We start from the raw sequence: 17,208 nt of genomic DNA, 5'->3' as shown, positions 1-17,208 counted from the left end.
ACAGCAGCCAGAAGGCTGAGAGGAGAGGCAGAGTAATAGAAACACCCTCTTCCCCATGCAGCAGCCAAGATACTTTGCAGAGAGGTAAAGTCAGTGAGACCCTCCACCCTCTTAACATGCAAGAGGCTGGGGGAGGGGGGATGGAGGAGGAGAAGAGGAGAGAGGAAGCTCCTCTTCCCTTCCAGCAGCTAGAGGGAATTGGGGCCTTAGAAGCCATCGAGAGAGAATAGCATGGCATATAGAAGCAAGAGGGAAATGGGTAAGTATTTGCGATACAAATGATCCAAGGGAAAATGATTTTCATAAGTACTTACTGGGTTAAATAAAACAAGGAGTCCTTGTGGCACCTTAGAGACTAACCAATTTATTTGGGCATAAGATTTCATGGGCTAGAACCCACTTCATCAGATGTAGGAAGTAAAAGATACAGGAGCAGGTATAAATACATGAAAGGATGTGGGTTGCTTTACCAAGTGTTAAGTCAATCTAACGGGATAAATCAATTAACAGCAGGATACCAAGGGAGGAGAAATCTCTTTTGAAGTGGTAAGAGTGGCCCATTGCAGACAGTTGACAAGAAGATGTGAGTAACAGTAGGGAGAAATTAGTATTGGGGAAATTAAGTTTAGGTGTTCTAATGACCCAACCACTCCCAGTCTTTATTCAGGCCTAATCTGGTGGTATCTAGTTTGCAAGCTAATTTCAGTTCTGCAGCTTCATGTTGGAGTCTGTTTTCGAAGTTTTTTTGTTGAAGAATTCCCACTCTGAGGTCTGTTATTGAGTGACCAGAGAGACTGAAGTGTTCTCCTACTGGTTTTTGAATGTTATGATTCCTGATTCAAATTTGTCCATTTATTCTTTTGCGTAGAGACTGTCTGGTTTGGCCAATGTACATGGCAGAGGGGCATTGATGGCTCATGATGATGTCCCTTGAATAGATATGTGGATAGAGTTGGCACTGAGGTTTGTAGCAGGGTTGGTCCCTGGGTTGGTGGGTTTGTTGTGGTGTGTAGTTGCTGGTGAGTATTTGCTTCAGGTTGGGGGGCTGTCTGTAAGCAAGGACTGGCCTGTCTCCCAAGGTCTGTGAGAGTGAGGGGTCATCCTTCAGGATAGGTTGAAGATCCTTGATGATGCACTGGAGAGGTTTTAGTTTGGGGCTGTAGGTGATGGCTAGCGGCGTTCTGTTACTTTCTTTGTTGGGCCTGTCTTGTAGTAGGTGACTTCTGGGTACCCTTCTGGCTCTGTCAATCTGTTTCTTCGCTTCACCAGGTGGGTATTGCAGTTTTAAGAATGCTTGATAAGGATTCTGTAGGTGTTTGTCTCTGTCTGAGGGATCAGAGCAAATGCGGGTGTATCTTAGAGCTTGGCTGTAGACAATGGATCGTGTGATGTGGTCTGGATGAAAGCTGGAGGCATGTAGGTAAGTATAGCAGTCCATAGGTTTTCGGTATAGGGTGGTGTTTATGTGACCATCGCTTATTAGCACTGTAGCGTCTAGGAAGTGGACCTCTTGTGTGGACTGGTCCAGGCTGAGGTTGATGGTAGGGTGGAAATCGTTGAAATCTTGGTGGAATTCAACTTGGGACACCATCGTAAGACCTAGCCACATCAGCTACACCATTCGGGGCTTGTTCACCTGCACATCTACCAATGTGATATATGCCATCATGTGCCAGCAATGCCCCTCTGCCATATACATTGATCAAAATGGACAGTCTCTACGTAAAAGAATAAATGGATACAAATCAGACGTCAGGAATTATAACAGTCAAAAAACAGTCTGAGAACACTTCAATCTCTTTGGTCAGTCGATTACAGACCTCAAAGTGGCAATTCTTCAACAAAAAACTTCAAAAACAGACTCCAACATGAAGCTGCAGAACTGGAATTAATTTGCAAACTAGATACCACCAGATTAGGCCTGAATAAAGACTGGGAGCGGTTGGGTCATTACAAAACCTAAACTTAATTCCCCACAATACCAATTTTCTCCCTACTGTTACTCACACCTTCTTGCCAACTGTCTGCAATAGGCCACTCTCTTACCACTTCAAAAAGAGATTTCTCCTCCCTTGGTATCCTGCTGTTAATTGATTTATCCCGTTAGATTGACTTAACACTTGGTAAAGCAACCCACATCCTTTCATGTATTTATACCTGCTCCTGTATCTTTTACTTCCTACATCTGATGAAGTAGGTTCTAGCCCATGAAAGCTTATGCCCAAATAAATTGGTTAGTCTCTAAGGTGCCACAAGGACGCCTCGTTTTTTGATACAGACTAACACTGCTACCACTGAAACTGGGTTAAATGTTATTTTCCCATGCTAAAAATGAACAGTAGTTATACCAATTGTTATACTCTACACACAGTCTAGTTTTTAATTAGCCACTGCATTCCTGACTATATCATGAATATACAAGCAGATGATTAGCTCTTAGTGCTGCTAGGTTAGCCTTTATGACATAGAAGACATTATGGGCAGCATTTCACCTCAGTTGCTTCTGAAGGCAAGTATCTACACCGGGAGAGTTACAGCACCGCTCAGAGAGAACTGAAGGGAAACCGCTGTTGTGCGTTCACACTATCAGCTGCCTGAGCAATAGGACTTGCAGCACTTAGTGGTATTTGGAGCACTGCACTCTGGGCAGCTATCCCAGAGAGCACCTCTTTCTCTTCTGCCACTAAGATATGGGAAGGCAGAGAGGATCACGGGGCATCCTGGGTCCTGTCCCAGTGCCCCACGATGCATTGCTTCGCATCCCAGAAATCCCTGTGCTTCAATCAATTTAGCTCCAAATTTCAATGGTTTCTGTACTGCACACCCTGCCTCCTCGGGCTGCAGGAATGGATCCCAAACTGTTGACCAGGATGCTGCTCGCTCCAACCAACACATCACGAGTGGCAGTGGAGTTATTCCTTAAACTACAAAGGTAAGAGCAGTCAGACATTGATCTCCCCGTGCATAGTAGCTACAACACAAGATTGCCTGTGGCATTCACGGAGGTGCTGACCACAGAGGAATGGCGCTTTTGGGCTCGGGAAACCAGCACTGAGTGGTGGGATCACATTGTGATGCACGTCTGGGATGACGAGCAGTGGCTGCAAAACTTTCGCATGAGGAAATCCACATTTATGGGACTGTGTGATGAGCTCGCCCCAGCCCTGTAGCGCCAGGACAGAAGAATGAGAGCTGCCCTGTCGTTGGAGAAGCACGTGGCGATTGCACTGTGGAAGCTGGCTACTCCAGACTGCTACCGATCAGTCACCAACCAGTTCGGAGTGGGAAAGTCGACCGCTGGACTCGTATTGACGAAAGTCCGCAGGACCATTAATCGTATCCTGCTCCGAAAGACCGTGACTCTAGGCAAGGTACGTGACATTGTGGATGGCTTTTCACAAACGGCCTTCCCTAACTGTGGAGGGGCAACAGATGGCATGCATATTCCAATTCTGGCATCAGACCACCTAGCCACCGAGTACATTAATCGCAAGGGGTATTTCTCAATGATTCTCCAGGCACTTGTAGATCACCGTGGGCGTTTCACAGACATTAACACAGGCTAGTCCGGAAAGGTGCAGGACGCACGCATCTTTCAGAACACTGACCTGTTCAGGAAGCTGCAAGCAAGGACTTTCTTCCCGGACCAGAAGATCACCGAAGGGGAAGTCGAAATGCCCACTGTGATCCTGGGAGACCCTACCTACCCCTTAATGCCGTGGCTTATTAAGCCATACACAGGGCAACATGACAGAAGCAAGGAGCGATTCAACAACAGGCTGAGCAAGTACAGAATAACTGTGGAGCGTGCTTTTGGCCATTTAAAAGCCCGCTGGCACGGCCTCTGTGGGAAGCTGGACCTGGATGATGACAATATTCCTATACTTATAGCCATGTGTTGTACGCTCCATAATATTTGTGACGGGAAGGGTAAAAGCTTCACTCAGGACTGGACCGCAGAGGTTCAGCACCTGGAGGTTGAGTTTGAACAGCCAGAGACCAGGTCAATTAGAGGGGCGCACAGTGGGGCCATAAGGATCAGAGATGCCTTGAGGCAGCAATTTGAAGCTAAAAGCCACTAATATTTTGTTGCTATGCTCAGGAGTGCAGTGCTTGTAATGCTGGCAGGTGATTGGTGCAGACGACGCAATATGTGAGTTTAACATAATTGTATGTTGCTTTGCGGGGCTCTTCTTGCTTTCAATTAATAGAATAAAGATTGCTTTCAAACCAACACAATTCTTTTATTAAAAAACAACAACTGGAGGAGAGTCAAACCAAAAAAAACCATCAGCAGCAAGGGGATTGCGGAAGGCAAGGCCCCAGGAAGAGGAGGGGTCCTGGGATGGTTAAAAATTTTGTATGTCCAGGGATCATATCCAGCCTTCTCCTTTGGAGTACAATGTAGCTGGTACTGTACTTCAGCAGGGCCGAACTGCAGAGGGATGGGTGTTCAGTGCAGTGGGAGTCCGCAGTGCTGGACTGTGAGGGGGGAGGAGTGGAATGCAGCAGGTAGAAACTGGAGCCAGGAGGTTGATAAGAGTGTTGGCAGTGTCTGGGGGGAGGATGAGAGAGTTTTGCGGCAGCGGCAGCAAGGGAGATCAGGCACAGAGCTGTTCAGCTTGAAGAGCTAGTATCGCGTGGAGCATGTCCTCTAGGACCTCCATAACCTTTAAGAGCCGCTCCATGGCTTCATTCTGGCATGCTACATTCTCCTTTCGGTCCCTCTTCTCGCTGTCCCACCACTCCTTCAATTCCTGTTGCTCAGCAGCGGAGTGCATCATAACATCACACAGAAAGTCCTCCTTAGATCTTCTTGGCTGCTTTCTAATTCTGCACAGCCATTCCGCCGCCGATAACAAAGAGGGAGGCTGGGTTCCCAAGGTCATCTCCATGAAGTTTAAACACAACATTTTACAGAAGCAGTATTGTTTGCAACACAGACAACACTGATTCAGTGCTTTAAAACACAGCCGGTACTCACACACCTGTCACTAACTGGCTGACCCCAAGCAAGCACACATGAGTCACGAAACCCCAAAAAGGTAAGCAGCCACAGGGGAGAGTAAATCCATCTTCCCGGATCCTGCTGTACACTGGGCATATGGCTCTTGGGGAAAGCCAGCACTGTGGGGGGCTGATAATTACTCCAGTCCCCACACTTTCCATAGGACATGATCATTATGGACGATATCTCGCTGCTGAGGGTCAGCAGGGAATCAAGGGAGGGTCTTCTCCAAGACTGTGGATTCCGCCCTGGCCCCATGTGGCTCGCCTGTGTGCGGCAATGGTCTGCCGTCCCCCCATGTCGGAAACTGTCAAGGTTCCTCCCCCACTCTGAACTCTAGGGTACAGATGTGGGGACCTGCATGAAAAACCTCCTAAGCTTATCTTTACCAGCTTAGGTCAAAACTTCCCCAAGGTACAAAATATTACACCCGTTATCCTTGGAATGGCCGCTACCACCACCAAACTAATACTGGTTACTGGGGAAGAGCTGTTTGGACGCGTCCTTCCCCCCAAAATACTTCCCAAAACCTTGCACCCCACTTCCTGGACAAGGTTTGGTAAAAAGCCTCACCAATTTGCCTAGGTGACTACAGACCCAGACCCTTGGATCTTAAGGGCAATGAACAATCCTCCCAACACTTGCACCCCCCCTTTCCTGGGAAATGTTGGATAAAAAGCCTCACCAATTTGCATAGGTGACCACAGACCCAAACCCTTGGATCTGAGAACAATGAAAAAGCATTCAGTTTTTACAAGAAGACTTTTAATAAAAAATAGAAGTAAATAGAAATAAAGAAATCCCCCCTGTAAAATCAGGATGGTAGATATCTTACAGGGTAATTAGATTCAAAAACATAGAGAACCCCTCTAGGCAAAACCTTAAGTTACAAAAAAGATACACAGACAGAAATAGTTATTCTATTCAGCACAATGCTTTTCTCAGCCATTTAAAGAAATCATAATCTAACACATACCTAGCTAGATTACTTACTAAAAGTTCTAAGACTCCATTCCTGTTCTGTCCCTGGCAAGAAGCAGCATACAGACACACACAGACCCTTTGTTTCTCTCCCTCCTCCCAGCTTTTGAAAGTATCTTGTCTCCTCATTGGTCATTTTGGTCAGGTGCCAGCGAGGTTACCTTTAGCTTCTTAACCCTTTACAGGTGAGAGGAGCTTTCCCCTGGCCAGGAGGGATTTCAAAGGGGTTTACCCTTCCCTTTATATTTATGACAGAAACAAAGCAGCTCTGCCGAAGAACCTGCAGCAGCAGATTGCCCAGTGTCTCCACGAGAGTTTCCAGGAGATCTGAAGGAGAGTCCTGTGAAGTGAAGGAGTCAATCAGCAGCCTGTTCCACGGCTCAGACTTGGCAAGTGGTGGGAGACAAGCCTGCTTTCTGCAACCCTCCTTCCCCCAACAACTCACTTCAGCGATTCTCAAAATCAAATCCACTTACCAAGGGCCTCCTTTCTTGTTTGCACTTCGCAAACATCCGATAGCTGTGCCTGGCTAGCCACCTCCAGGATAGAAGAGAGTTCCTGGCTGCATGCATCTCTGACCTCCGAGTCATCCTCTGCGTCCCCCCACCCTCCACATCCTCGTCCAAGATTTCCTCCTCCTGGCTTGGTCCACTATCAACTGGCATGCGAGCCACCAACGTATCCACAGTGGCCTTTGCAGTGAAGTTGGGGTCGCTGCCAGGTATCACATCCAGCTCTTTGTAGAGCCGGCAGCTCCGCGTGGGCACAGCACCGGAGTGGCAGTTTGCCTCCCGCGCCTTGTGGTAGGCGTTCCGCAGCTCCTTCACTTTGACCCTGTGCTGCAGTGTGTCCCGGTCATGGCCCCTTCCTGTCATGCACCGTGAAGTCTGTCAGTATCCTAATTCTTACGGCTGGTGCGCAGCTGGGACTGGACAGCCTCCTCTCCCCAAATGCTGAGGAGGTCCAGCAGCTCGGCATTGCTCCAAGCGGGGGTTTGCCTGGTGCGTGGAGCAGGCCTGGCCACCTGGAAAGATGCGCTGAGACCACTGCACGCGTCACCGAGCAGACAGGACGGGGACTTTCAAAATTCCCAAGGAATTTAAGGGGTGGGATGATGGTTGGTCACCAGAGGGCAGGGCAGTGGAGTTCAAACCGATGACCAGAGAGGTGAGAACAGGCATTGTGGGGCACCTCCCAGAGGCCAATCGCAGCGCTGTAATCAACCACTGTGTCTTCACTGGCACCACAACAGTAGCCCCGGAGCAGAAAGCTCTACACCGCTCATCGGGGTGGCTTTTTTACAATGCGACAACTGCGCAGTTTCTGCGCACTCAGTGGCTTGGCAGTGCGCACACCTCAGGAGTTACAGCGCAGAACGCTGCTTTACTGTGCAGAAACTTGCCAGTGTAGACAGGGCCTAAAGCTTACCAAATTCCACAGACAAGAGATCAATGGATCAGAGAAACAGTTTGGTTCATTCTCAGAAGAAAAAATCCACATCCCTCTAATAAAATGAATTCTTTGCCAGCAGTCTAAGATTTCAGAATAATCACAAACAACTACTTAAGGATCTCAGAATAATTGTTTGAAATTTAATTAGTCTTGGGAAATGGCCGACACGGTCCTCGTTATTCACACAGCATGAGTGTGGCACAGGCAAAAGAAATTGTAGTCTTCCCCCTAACAGAAGAAATTAGCCAGCAAGACAGTAATTACGTCTGGGCTGACTTCTCAAAATGCCCATGTCTTGTCTATCTTCAGTGGTAAGTTTTTCACAGCAGGAAACGTCTCTTATTATGTTTGTTAAAAGCTGTGAGGTTTTTTTTTTACAGCACTGAGTAATTTTTAATAAGATCAGCAAGTGAAATTCTTTCCCATTAATTCTCTAAAAGTACAAAACAATTATTTTCTTTAAAGTGAAACAAACTGACAGCAAGAGACAAAATGTCAGCTCTGTAATCTCTCAAGTGTCCGTCAGACTCCCCTCTCCCCACCGCATATTTCCCCTTGAGAAAAGCCCTTCACCTTGCAATACACATGGCTATCATTTCCAAACACCAAGTTCTATTATAACAGAGCTTTACATTAACTTTGGCCTTACACAAAAATTGCCTTCAGTTATTGGATTCCCAGCAAAACCAGCCTGCTAAATGGGCTGCCTCTACACTAGAAAACATGGAACCTGGGATCCAACAAGTACAGATGCAATCCAGTGTTTGGAAACAAACTGCTTGGTTTCCCTCCACCTATGGAGCACAGCTTTCAAATATTTTGGGCATGTAATTTGATCGCCTAATTAGTGCAAGTGCATGCACAAAGCAAGTAATTGGTGCTGTAAGGCGGGGTGGGGGGTTGTTTGTTTTTAAAATCAGACCTCAGTTTCCATTGCAGTATTTATGAATAGTATGTGCATTATCCCTTTTGCTTAGGGTAAAGGCTGGGGGGGGGGGGGGGAGGGAAACCACCACAGAACATGAAAAAATATTGCTTCTACAGATGTAGCCACCATTTGGATGTTAACTGCCTTTAGGTTTGCCCACTACCATGGAAAAAGAATTTCCCTGTTTCTTATTTTGATCTCTGACAGCTCTGCTCGTAAAATAGTCTGGAGAATACTCCAAACTATTTTCGAAGTCTTTCTTGTACTCCACAATAAGACTGACATTCCAAGAAGCCAGAGAGAGGGAAGAGAGCTGAGTGACAGGTCTCTGCCTTACACAAGGAAGTACCAGAAGAGCCTTTATGCACTGCAGAGGCTGCAAGACCATGACTAAGTTGCGCAGCCGAGTAAGTGCCTTATACCAGCTAATGCGAGACAAACAGAAAGAGGTGCTCCTAAAGTAAAGGTGCATAGGGGTGTGACAGAGTCACAGGTCCGATGCTCTGGAACTTCTCTTTATGACGACAGAGAAGACTCAGGGTAGCATGATTCCCCGCAGGGCATGCTGTCCAGGGCAAGGAGCACCCCCGGCCCTCTGAGTTCCCAACAGCAGACTGCCCAGGTTCCAGCAACTCCTCCCTCCAGAGCCCTGCCACTGGACCTGCTCCACAAAGTTTTGCTACTGTCCCGCCAGGCAGAGATGCATGCCTGCTGTTAATGGGGGGGCCCCACAATTTAAAGGTTTGGCCATCCCCAGAACAGCTCGAGTCACCCCCTCCCCCCACACCTCCCAAGCAGGCCACCCACTTACCCTCAGTCTCCCATTCTGGAAAGCAGTGGCCCCTCCCTGCAGCTCCCAGCTGTTGCTCCTGCCTCTCCCCAAGCACAGCTCCCCAGCCTGGCCACACCATGCGCCCGAGTGGGCCTGGCAGAACTTGGAACAGCAGTCTGCCTGCGCTGGCACACTGCGAGCTGGGGAGCCAGGCTCTGGAGGGTCCAGCCGCCCCTGGCAGAGGCCAGCAGCTCTACAGCGCCAATTCTGCAGGAAAAAATGAAATTCTGTGCAGAGCATTGATTCTGCGAAAATTCTGCATTGCGAAGTGGTGCAGAATTCCCCCAGGAGTAACAGCTGGGAAGACCAAACCTTTTAAATTCTAGTCAGGGTAGATCAGCCAGAGCCATTGGCAGAGAGGAAGCAATAGAAGGCAGCCACAGAATCAGTTTAGTAACAGAAAAGTCTACTTACACCTTTGCAGACCCAATTTAATATGCTATTTAGCTCTAAGGGGATGATTCTGGGGTGCAACTCTGGGAGGCAAAGCACAAAACCCACAGTCTGGAATTGGGAGGGTGCAGCTAATGGGGCTTTAAACCACCTCTGACCCCCCCATAATACCTTAGAATTGGGAGGGTGCAAAGCAGCCCTCAATGAAAGTTGTCTGCCAAAGTTATTGCAGCCCAAGATGAGTTGCCTACAAATGGCAGTGCAACCCAGAACTGTGGGCACTGCAGTATGCCAGGGTGGACTAGGTCCAGAGACCCCCTTCTGGAGGCCTTGTGGTAATGCAACACCCTGCGCCCGATAGAGCAGAGAGAAGTCCTCCAGGCAACTAGAGTGGCTGCAGAGAAGCAGCCAATCCGGGGGCAGAAGAGCCCTACATAAGACAAGCAGCAGAGCAGAGAAGCTTAGTTACTGCATGGAGTTTGAGGGAGGGAGGACTGGGTGTCTGGCTGGCTAGACGAGCAGCAGGCCACAGACAGCTCACTACAGAGAGTTCACCAGGCAGAACTGAGCCCAGGGAAGGCTGCCGAAGACCGGATGCCCGGCTGGCTGGCTAGAGTAGCAGCAAGACCATGAAAAGGTCAGTGCGGGCAGGCTGAGCCCAGGACCAATCCAAACCAGGCAAGGGTACAGAGATCATAGGATTGGAAGAGACCTCAAGAGGTCACCTAGTCCAGTCCCCTGCACTCATGGCAGGATTATATTATCTAGACCATTCCTGATAGGAGTTTGTCTAGCCTGCTCTTAAAAATCTCCAATGATGGAGATCCCTAGGCCATTTATTCCAGTACTTAACCATCCTGACAGTTAGGAAGTTGTTCCTAATGTCCAACCTAGACATCCCTTGTTGCAATTTAAGCCCACTGCTTCTTGTCCTATCCTCACAGGTTAAGAAGAAAATTTCTCCCCCTCATTGTAACAACCGTTTATGTACTTGAAAACCATTATGTCCCCCATCAGTCTTCTTTTCCAGACTAAACAAACAGTTTTGTTTTTTATTTTTTCAATCTTCCCTCATAGGTCATGTTTTCTAGACTTTTAATCATTTTTGTTGCTCTTCTCGACTTTCTCCAATTTGTCCACATCTTTCCTGAAATGTGGCACCCAGAACTGGACACGCTACTCCAGCTGAGGCCTAATCAGTGTGGAGTAGAGTGGAAGAATTACTTCTCCATGTCTTTCTTACAACACTCCTGCTAATACATCCCAGAATGATGTTCACTTCTTTTGCAACAGTGTCACACTGACTCATTTAGTTTGTGGTCCACTATGACCCCCAGATCCCTTTCCGTAGTACTCCTTCCTTGGCAGTCATTTCCTATTTTGTATGTGAACTGATTGTTCCTTCCTAAATAGATTGCATTTTGTGGCAAAGTACCTTGTTCGCATCAGCAGGCCCAGTTCTTTTTAGCCTTGGAGACACAGGTTTGGGCAAGGCAGTCCTTCTGGGTGGCACAAGGTCAGGCTATACCTTTCCTCAGTCAGTCCCTTGTGCCTGTTTTCCTTTCCCTTCTGGGGAGGGAATGCAGCCTCCCTTCCTGGAAAGGTTCGGTGTCTTGCTGCTCCTAGTCTACTGGCAGCTTCCCTGCTTCTTTCACTCCCCCTCCCCCTTTCCTAACAGGGGAGGGTTTTAAAAGGTCTCAAGCAGTTGGAGTCAGCTGAACCTAATTGGTTCTCTAGCAACCCCTTTTCAGCTGAACCCTATTAACCTGTGGTTACCTCTCCTCAGTGGATAGGGAGGGGCCTTTTAACCTTCTGGGACTGATTACTACCCCCTGCTTTGTAGCTGTTTGTCCTGGGTTTACCACAATTTGTCCTTATTGAATTTCATCCTGTTTACTTCAGCCATTTCTGAAGGGTACAGAGATCATATAGTTTTGAATTTTAATCCTAACTGCCAAAGCACTTGCAACCCCTCCCACTTGGTATTGTCAGCAAACTTTATAAGTGTACTCTCTATGCCAATATCTAAATCACTGATGAAGATATTGAACAGAACCGGACCCAGAACTGATCCCTGTGGGACCCCACTCATTATACCCTTCCAGCATGACTGTGAACCACTGATAACTACTCCCTGGGAACTGTTTTACAACCAGTTATGCACCCACCTTATAGTAGCTCCATCTAGGTTGGATTTCCCTAGTTTATGAGAAGGTCATTCAAGACAGTAACAGTATCAAAAGCTTTACTAAAGTAAAGACATATCCCATCTACCACTTCCCCCCCATCCACAAGGCGTGTTAGCTTTCCTTGACAGGGTATCAAGTTGGTTTGACATGATTTGTTCTTGACAAATCCATGCTCACTGTTACTTATCACCTTATCTTCTAGATGTTTGCAAACTGATTGCTTAATTATTTGCTCCATTATCTTTCCAGGTACAGAAGTTAAGCTCACTGGTCTGTAATTCCCTGGGTTGTCCCTATTTCCCTTCTTATAGGTGCCATTTTCCAGTCATCTGGAATCTCTCCAGTCTTCCATGACTATTCAAAGATAAATCACTAATGGCTCAGATATCTCCTCCGTCAGCTCCTTAAGTATTCTATGATGCATTTCATCATGCCCTGGTGACTTGAAGACATCTAACTTGTCTAAGTAATTTTTAACTTTGTTCTTTTCCTATTTTAGCCTCCGATCCTACCTCATTTTCACTGACATTCACGATGTTAGACGTCCAATCACCACCAACCCTTTTGGTGAAAACCGAAACAAGCCATTAAGCACCTCTGCAATTTCCACATTCTGTTATTTTTCTTCCTGCACCCCTTTGAGTAATGGGCCTATCCTGTCCTTGGTCTTCCTCATTCTACAAATACATTTGAAGCAAATTTTCTTATTACCCTTTGTCTCTAGCTCGTTTGATCTCGTCAGAGATGGGCACTGTTGGTCTGGTTGCAGACTGAGTCCAGGGACAGCTGCTGGAAAAGGACACCAGCTGAGGGTACTGAGATGGGCCCCAGATGGGTGACTGAAAAAGGCAGTGCCTCAGGGAAGAAGCCTTAGAGCTACAGCCCCATACCAGGGCCGAGAAAGAACTTGGACTATATACCCTGGAAGGGGGGACAGCGTGGGTGGCTCGGCTAGCGGAGAGAACCAGCAGCCAAGGGGGTGCCTGCGAGAGGCAGGCACCACCCTGATGTAAAACCAAAGCAGGCTCACACCTAACCAAGAGGAAGGGGACCCGTGAAATGACTGTCTGCAGGCACAATTGGCCAGAGAAAAGGGGGCACACATGGGAGGCAGGTGGGTGCTGACACCATTATAGGCATGCACCATGGCCCTGCTACCTCTTCCCCTAAGCCTACCCGCTTCTGCCTCCTATGATTGAGCTATGAAAGGGACTCCTAAAATAATCTGCTGCTGTTTTATGTATTTTCTGCATCAGCAACGTTCTGCCCACGCTGTAAAAATTCCAGTTCCTTTATGCTGCCATAGCAGGAAGAAGACTTCTACCCCATCTCTGCAACTCAAGCAAGTATCTTCGAGTATCATTGACAAGATGTAGTAATTCTGTTTTTCAATGCTTCTTACTTGTATTAATATCTCTACATAAGATTATTAGAACTACAAGCATTTAAAAAAATCTAATTCACTTTTCATCATTGTCCAGTATGGATTTACACTCCCAACTGCACAGTGAGACTGCTCATTTTCACCTGCTGGTACTAAATGTACTAACGCAGTACTCTTGTACTTTAGTATCCAGCCCCCTAGGGACACAGTTCAATATCATCTGTTTTCATTGAAACAGCAAAAAAATACAATGAACATTTCAATTCATATTCACATTTTGTTAAATTTCTTCCTGTGATTTTTAACTACTGAGGACATCTGTTTAAATGGTTGGTAATGTAATTACTGAGTGAAAGAATTAAAAAACAGGATTATTTGAATAATCAAGTAAGAGTGATGGGGACCCATTTTAACTCCAAACTGGACAAAACCGCAAGAGACAGCTGAGGCTACAGAGGAATTCCTGCCTCCAAAGCAGAGACTATTCCTTCCCCAGGCACCCTCCATTCCCTCTCCCTTCTTACTTTTATAGTTCCAGTGGATGCTGGTGACTTGGATCTCCTGAGTAGGAATATATTCTTCAACAAACTTCTTCCCCTGGAGTCGATGCCAGAGTGTGGTTTTCCCTGTGTTCCTGTCCCCTCGGATTACAATTTTCACTGGGGGTGGGGGGAGAAGTACAAAAAGTTGATTAAAACAAATCTTGGGAATGCTTGGAAAACTTAATTTGAAAGTGTTATTCTGACGTAATTAGATCTTTCATGTTACACATGCATGGTATTTCATTACAAGGTATGAGCAACAGCCATTCAAATTCCTGCTTACTCAGCTGCCTAATTTAGTTCGGCAGGAAGAAACAACTTCAAGATGAAGCCACTTATCTTTACCCTTAGGGCCTTGCATAACTTCACTCTATGTCTCTGCCCACATTTCTGCCTAGTTCCCATCCTGCTGCCTTCCCCCCCTCACCACCCTGGGTAATCTTAACACCTGCTCAAGTTTCAAAAAGTTCTTCCACACTTATCTTTGAGCTTGCACCATCCTCCTCCTCCTCCCCACATGCCCTCCCCTCGTTTTCAAATTTTCCTTAAATAGTTTTCTTATCCTCAAGAAAATAATGATCTCCTAAAGCTATCTGCACAACTTTGAAACTGGCCAGTCAGCTTGGATATCTGAACTGCTCTGTCTGAGGGCCTGCCTCCTTGAGAAGGTTGCACGAGTTTTATTTAAAAGGTGTGAATTTAAAATGATAGAATTACACTGGTGCAAATGGCTGTGTGGCCACTCTTTGGTTTAAGCATGGCCTATTTTAATTTCATTTAAGTTGATTAGGAACAAGTTTAATCTAAAAACGAGCATGGCCTACAGTGATTTGCACTGGTTTAACTATATCCCTGTAACCACCAATTTAAATTAAATCAGCGCATCTTATTTCTGTAGAGAAGACCTGTCTTGTCTCTGATTTAGGGCACATCTACACTGGCAAAGTTACAGCGCGGGCAGTTACAATGGATTTTCTTCAGCACTCTCTGAGCGCCACTGTGTGTTCACACGGTCAGCTGCCTGCACAATAGCGTGTTCACACTTGCAGCAGTATTCAGAGCAGTGCACTCTGGGCAGCTATCCCACAGAGCACCTCTTTCTCTTCTGCCACTAAGACTTGTGGGAAGACAAAGGAGGTCAAAGGGCATCCTGGGTCCTGTCCCAATGACCCATGATGCATTGCTTCGCATCCCAGAAATCCTTGTGCCTCCGTCCGCATTTGGCGCCATCTTTCAACAATCTCTGTACTGTGTGCCCTTGTGTGCCCTGCCTCCTCGGGCTGCAGGAATGGATCCCAAACTGTTGACCAGTACGCTGCTCGCTCCGACCAACACGTCATGAGTGGCAGTGGAGTTATTCGTTAAACAACAAAGGTAAGAGAAGTGAGACATTGATCTCCCCACGCATAGTAGCTACAACACAAATTGCCTGTGGCATTCACAGAGGTGCTGACCACAGTAGAATGCCGCTTTTGGGCTCGGGAAACAAGCTCTGAGTGGTGGGATCACATCGTGATGCACGTCTGGGATGATGAGCAATGCCTGTAGAACTTTCAGATGAGGAAAGCCACGTTCATGGGACTGTGTGATGAGCTCGCCCCAGTCCTGCGGCGCAAGGACAGGAGAACGAGAACTGCCATTGAAGAAGAAGTGTGTGGCAATTGCACTGTGGAAGCTGGCTACTCTAGACTGCTACCGATCGGCCTCTAAACAATTCAGAGTGGGAAAGTTGACCGTTGGACTTGTGTTGACGGAAGTCTGCAGGGCCATTGATCGCGTCCTGCTCTGAAAGACCTTGACTCTGGGTAACGTGCGTGACATTGGCATTCCCTAACTGCAGAGGGACAACAGATGGCACACATTCCAATTCTAGCACCAGACCACCAAGTCACAGAGTACATTAATCGCAAGGGGTATTTCTCAATGATTCTCCAGGGACTTGTGGATCACCGTGGCGTTTTACAGACATTAACACAGGCTAGTCTGGAAAGGTACAGGATGCATGCATCTTGCAGCGTTCTGAACAGGTCAGTTGTCTGAAAGCAAGGACTTTCTTCCCGGACCAGAAGATCACCGTAGGGGAAATCAAAATGCCCACTGTTATCCTGGGAGACCCCACCAACCCCTTAATGCTGTGGCTTATGAAGCCATACACGTGGCAAGTTGAAAGCAGCAAGGAGCAGTTTAACAACAGTCTGAGCAACTACAGAATGACTGAGTGTGCTTTTGGCCATTTAAAAACTCGCTGGTGCTGCCATAGGAATATGACAATATTCCTATGCTTATAGCCATGTACTGTACGCTCCATAATATTTGTGACGGGAAGGGTGAAAGCTTCACTTAGGGCTGGACCGCAGAGGTTCAGCACCTGGAGGCTAAGTTTGAATAGCCAGAGACCAGGGCAATTAGAGGGGCTCAGCGCGGGGCCATAAGGATCAGGGATCCCTTGAGGCAGCAATTTGAAGCTTTCAGAGTAACAGCCGTTTTAGTCTGTATTCGCAAAAAGAAAAGGAGTACTTGTGGCACCTTAGAGACTAACCAATTTATTTGAGCATAAGCTTTCGTGAGCTACAGCTCACTTCATCGGATGCATACTGTGGAAAGTAATTTGAAGCTGAAAGCCACTCATATTTGTTGCTATGCTCAGGAGTGTCTGAGAGTCTCTGGATTAAAGTTTAGAAGTGTGAGCAACAAGGGTGATGTCATGGTGGGAGTCTGCTATAGACTACCAGACCAGGGGGATGAGGTGGACGAGACTTTCTTCCAGCAACTCGCAGAAGTTACTAGATCGCAGGCCCTGGTTCTCATGGGAGACTTCAATCACCCTGATGTCTGCTGGGAGAGCAATACAGCGGTGCACAGGCAATCCAGGAAGTTTTTGCAAAACGTAGGGGACAATTTCCTGGCGCAAGTGCTGGAGGAACCAACTAGGGGCAGAGCTCTTCTTGACCTGCTGCTCACAAACCGGGAAGAATTAGGAGGGGAAGCAAAAGTGGATGGGAACCTGGGAGGCAGTGACAATGAAACGGTCGAGTTCAGGATCCTAACACAAGGAAGAAAGGATAGCAGCAGAATACAGACCCTCGACTTCAGAAAAGCAGACTTCGACTCCCTCCGGGAACTGATGGGCAAGATCCCCTGGGAGAATAACATGAGGGGGAAAGGAGTCCAGAAGAGCTGGCTGTATTGTAAAGAATCCTTATTGAGGTTACAGGAACAAAACATCCCAATGTGTAGAATGAAGAGTAAATATGGCAGGCGACCAGCTTGGCTTAACAGTGAAATCCTTGCTGCTCTAAATACAAAAAAGCAGCGTACAAGAAGTGGAAGGTTGGACAACTGACCAGGGAGGAGTATAAAAATATTGCTCGGGGATGCAGGAGTGAAATCAGGAAGGCCAAATCACACCTGGAGTTGCAGCTAGCAAGAGATGTTAAGAGTAACAAGAAGGGTTTCTTCAGGTATGTTAGCAACAAGAAGAAAGTCAAGGAAAGTGTGG

At 47.1% G+C, this 17,208-nt stretch overlaps 1 protein-coding gene across 4 annotated transcripts in view; it reads right to left on the bottom strand.

Annotated features, from left to right (window-relative positions):
- RABL6 (RAB, member RAS oncogene family like 6) overlaps window positions 1-17,208 on the bottom strand; it is a 107,988-nt gene that overhangs the window by 77,178 nt on the left and 13,602 nt on the right. For 2 of the 4 annotated variants that reach the window (XM_048822845.2, XM_048822846.2), the window contains exon 2: window positions 13,692-13,826. The exons of the other annotated variants lie outside the window; for them this stretch is intronic. In XM_048822845.2, coding sequence (XP_048678802.1) covers window positions 13,692-13,826 — 135 coding nt within the window. The remainder of the gene's footprint in view (window positions 1-13,691; window positions 13,827-17,208) is intronic. 4 annotated transcript variants of the gene reach the window in all.

This window comes from Caretta caretta, chromosome 16 (assembly GCF_965140235.1).
Source record: "Caretta caretta isolate rCarCar2 chromosome 16, rCarCar1.hap1, whole genome shotgun sequence".
In the NCBI taxonomy this organism is placed as follows: domain Eukaryota; kingdom Metazoa; phylum Chordata; order Testudines; family Cheloniidae; genus Caretta; species Caretta caretta.
This window is presented reverse-complemented; position numbering and strand designations above follow the sequence as displayed.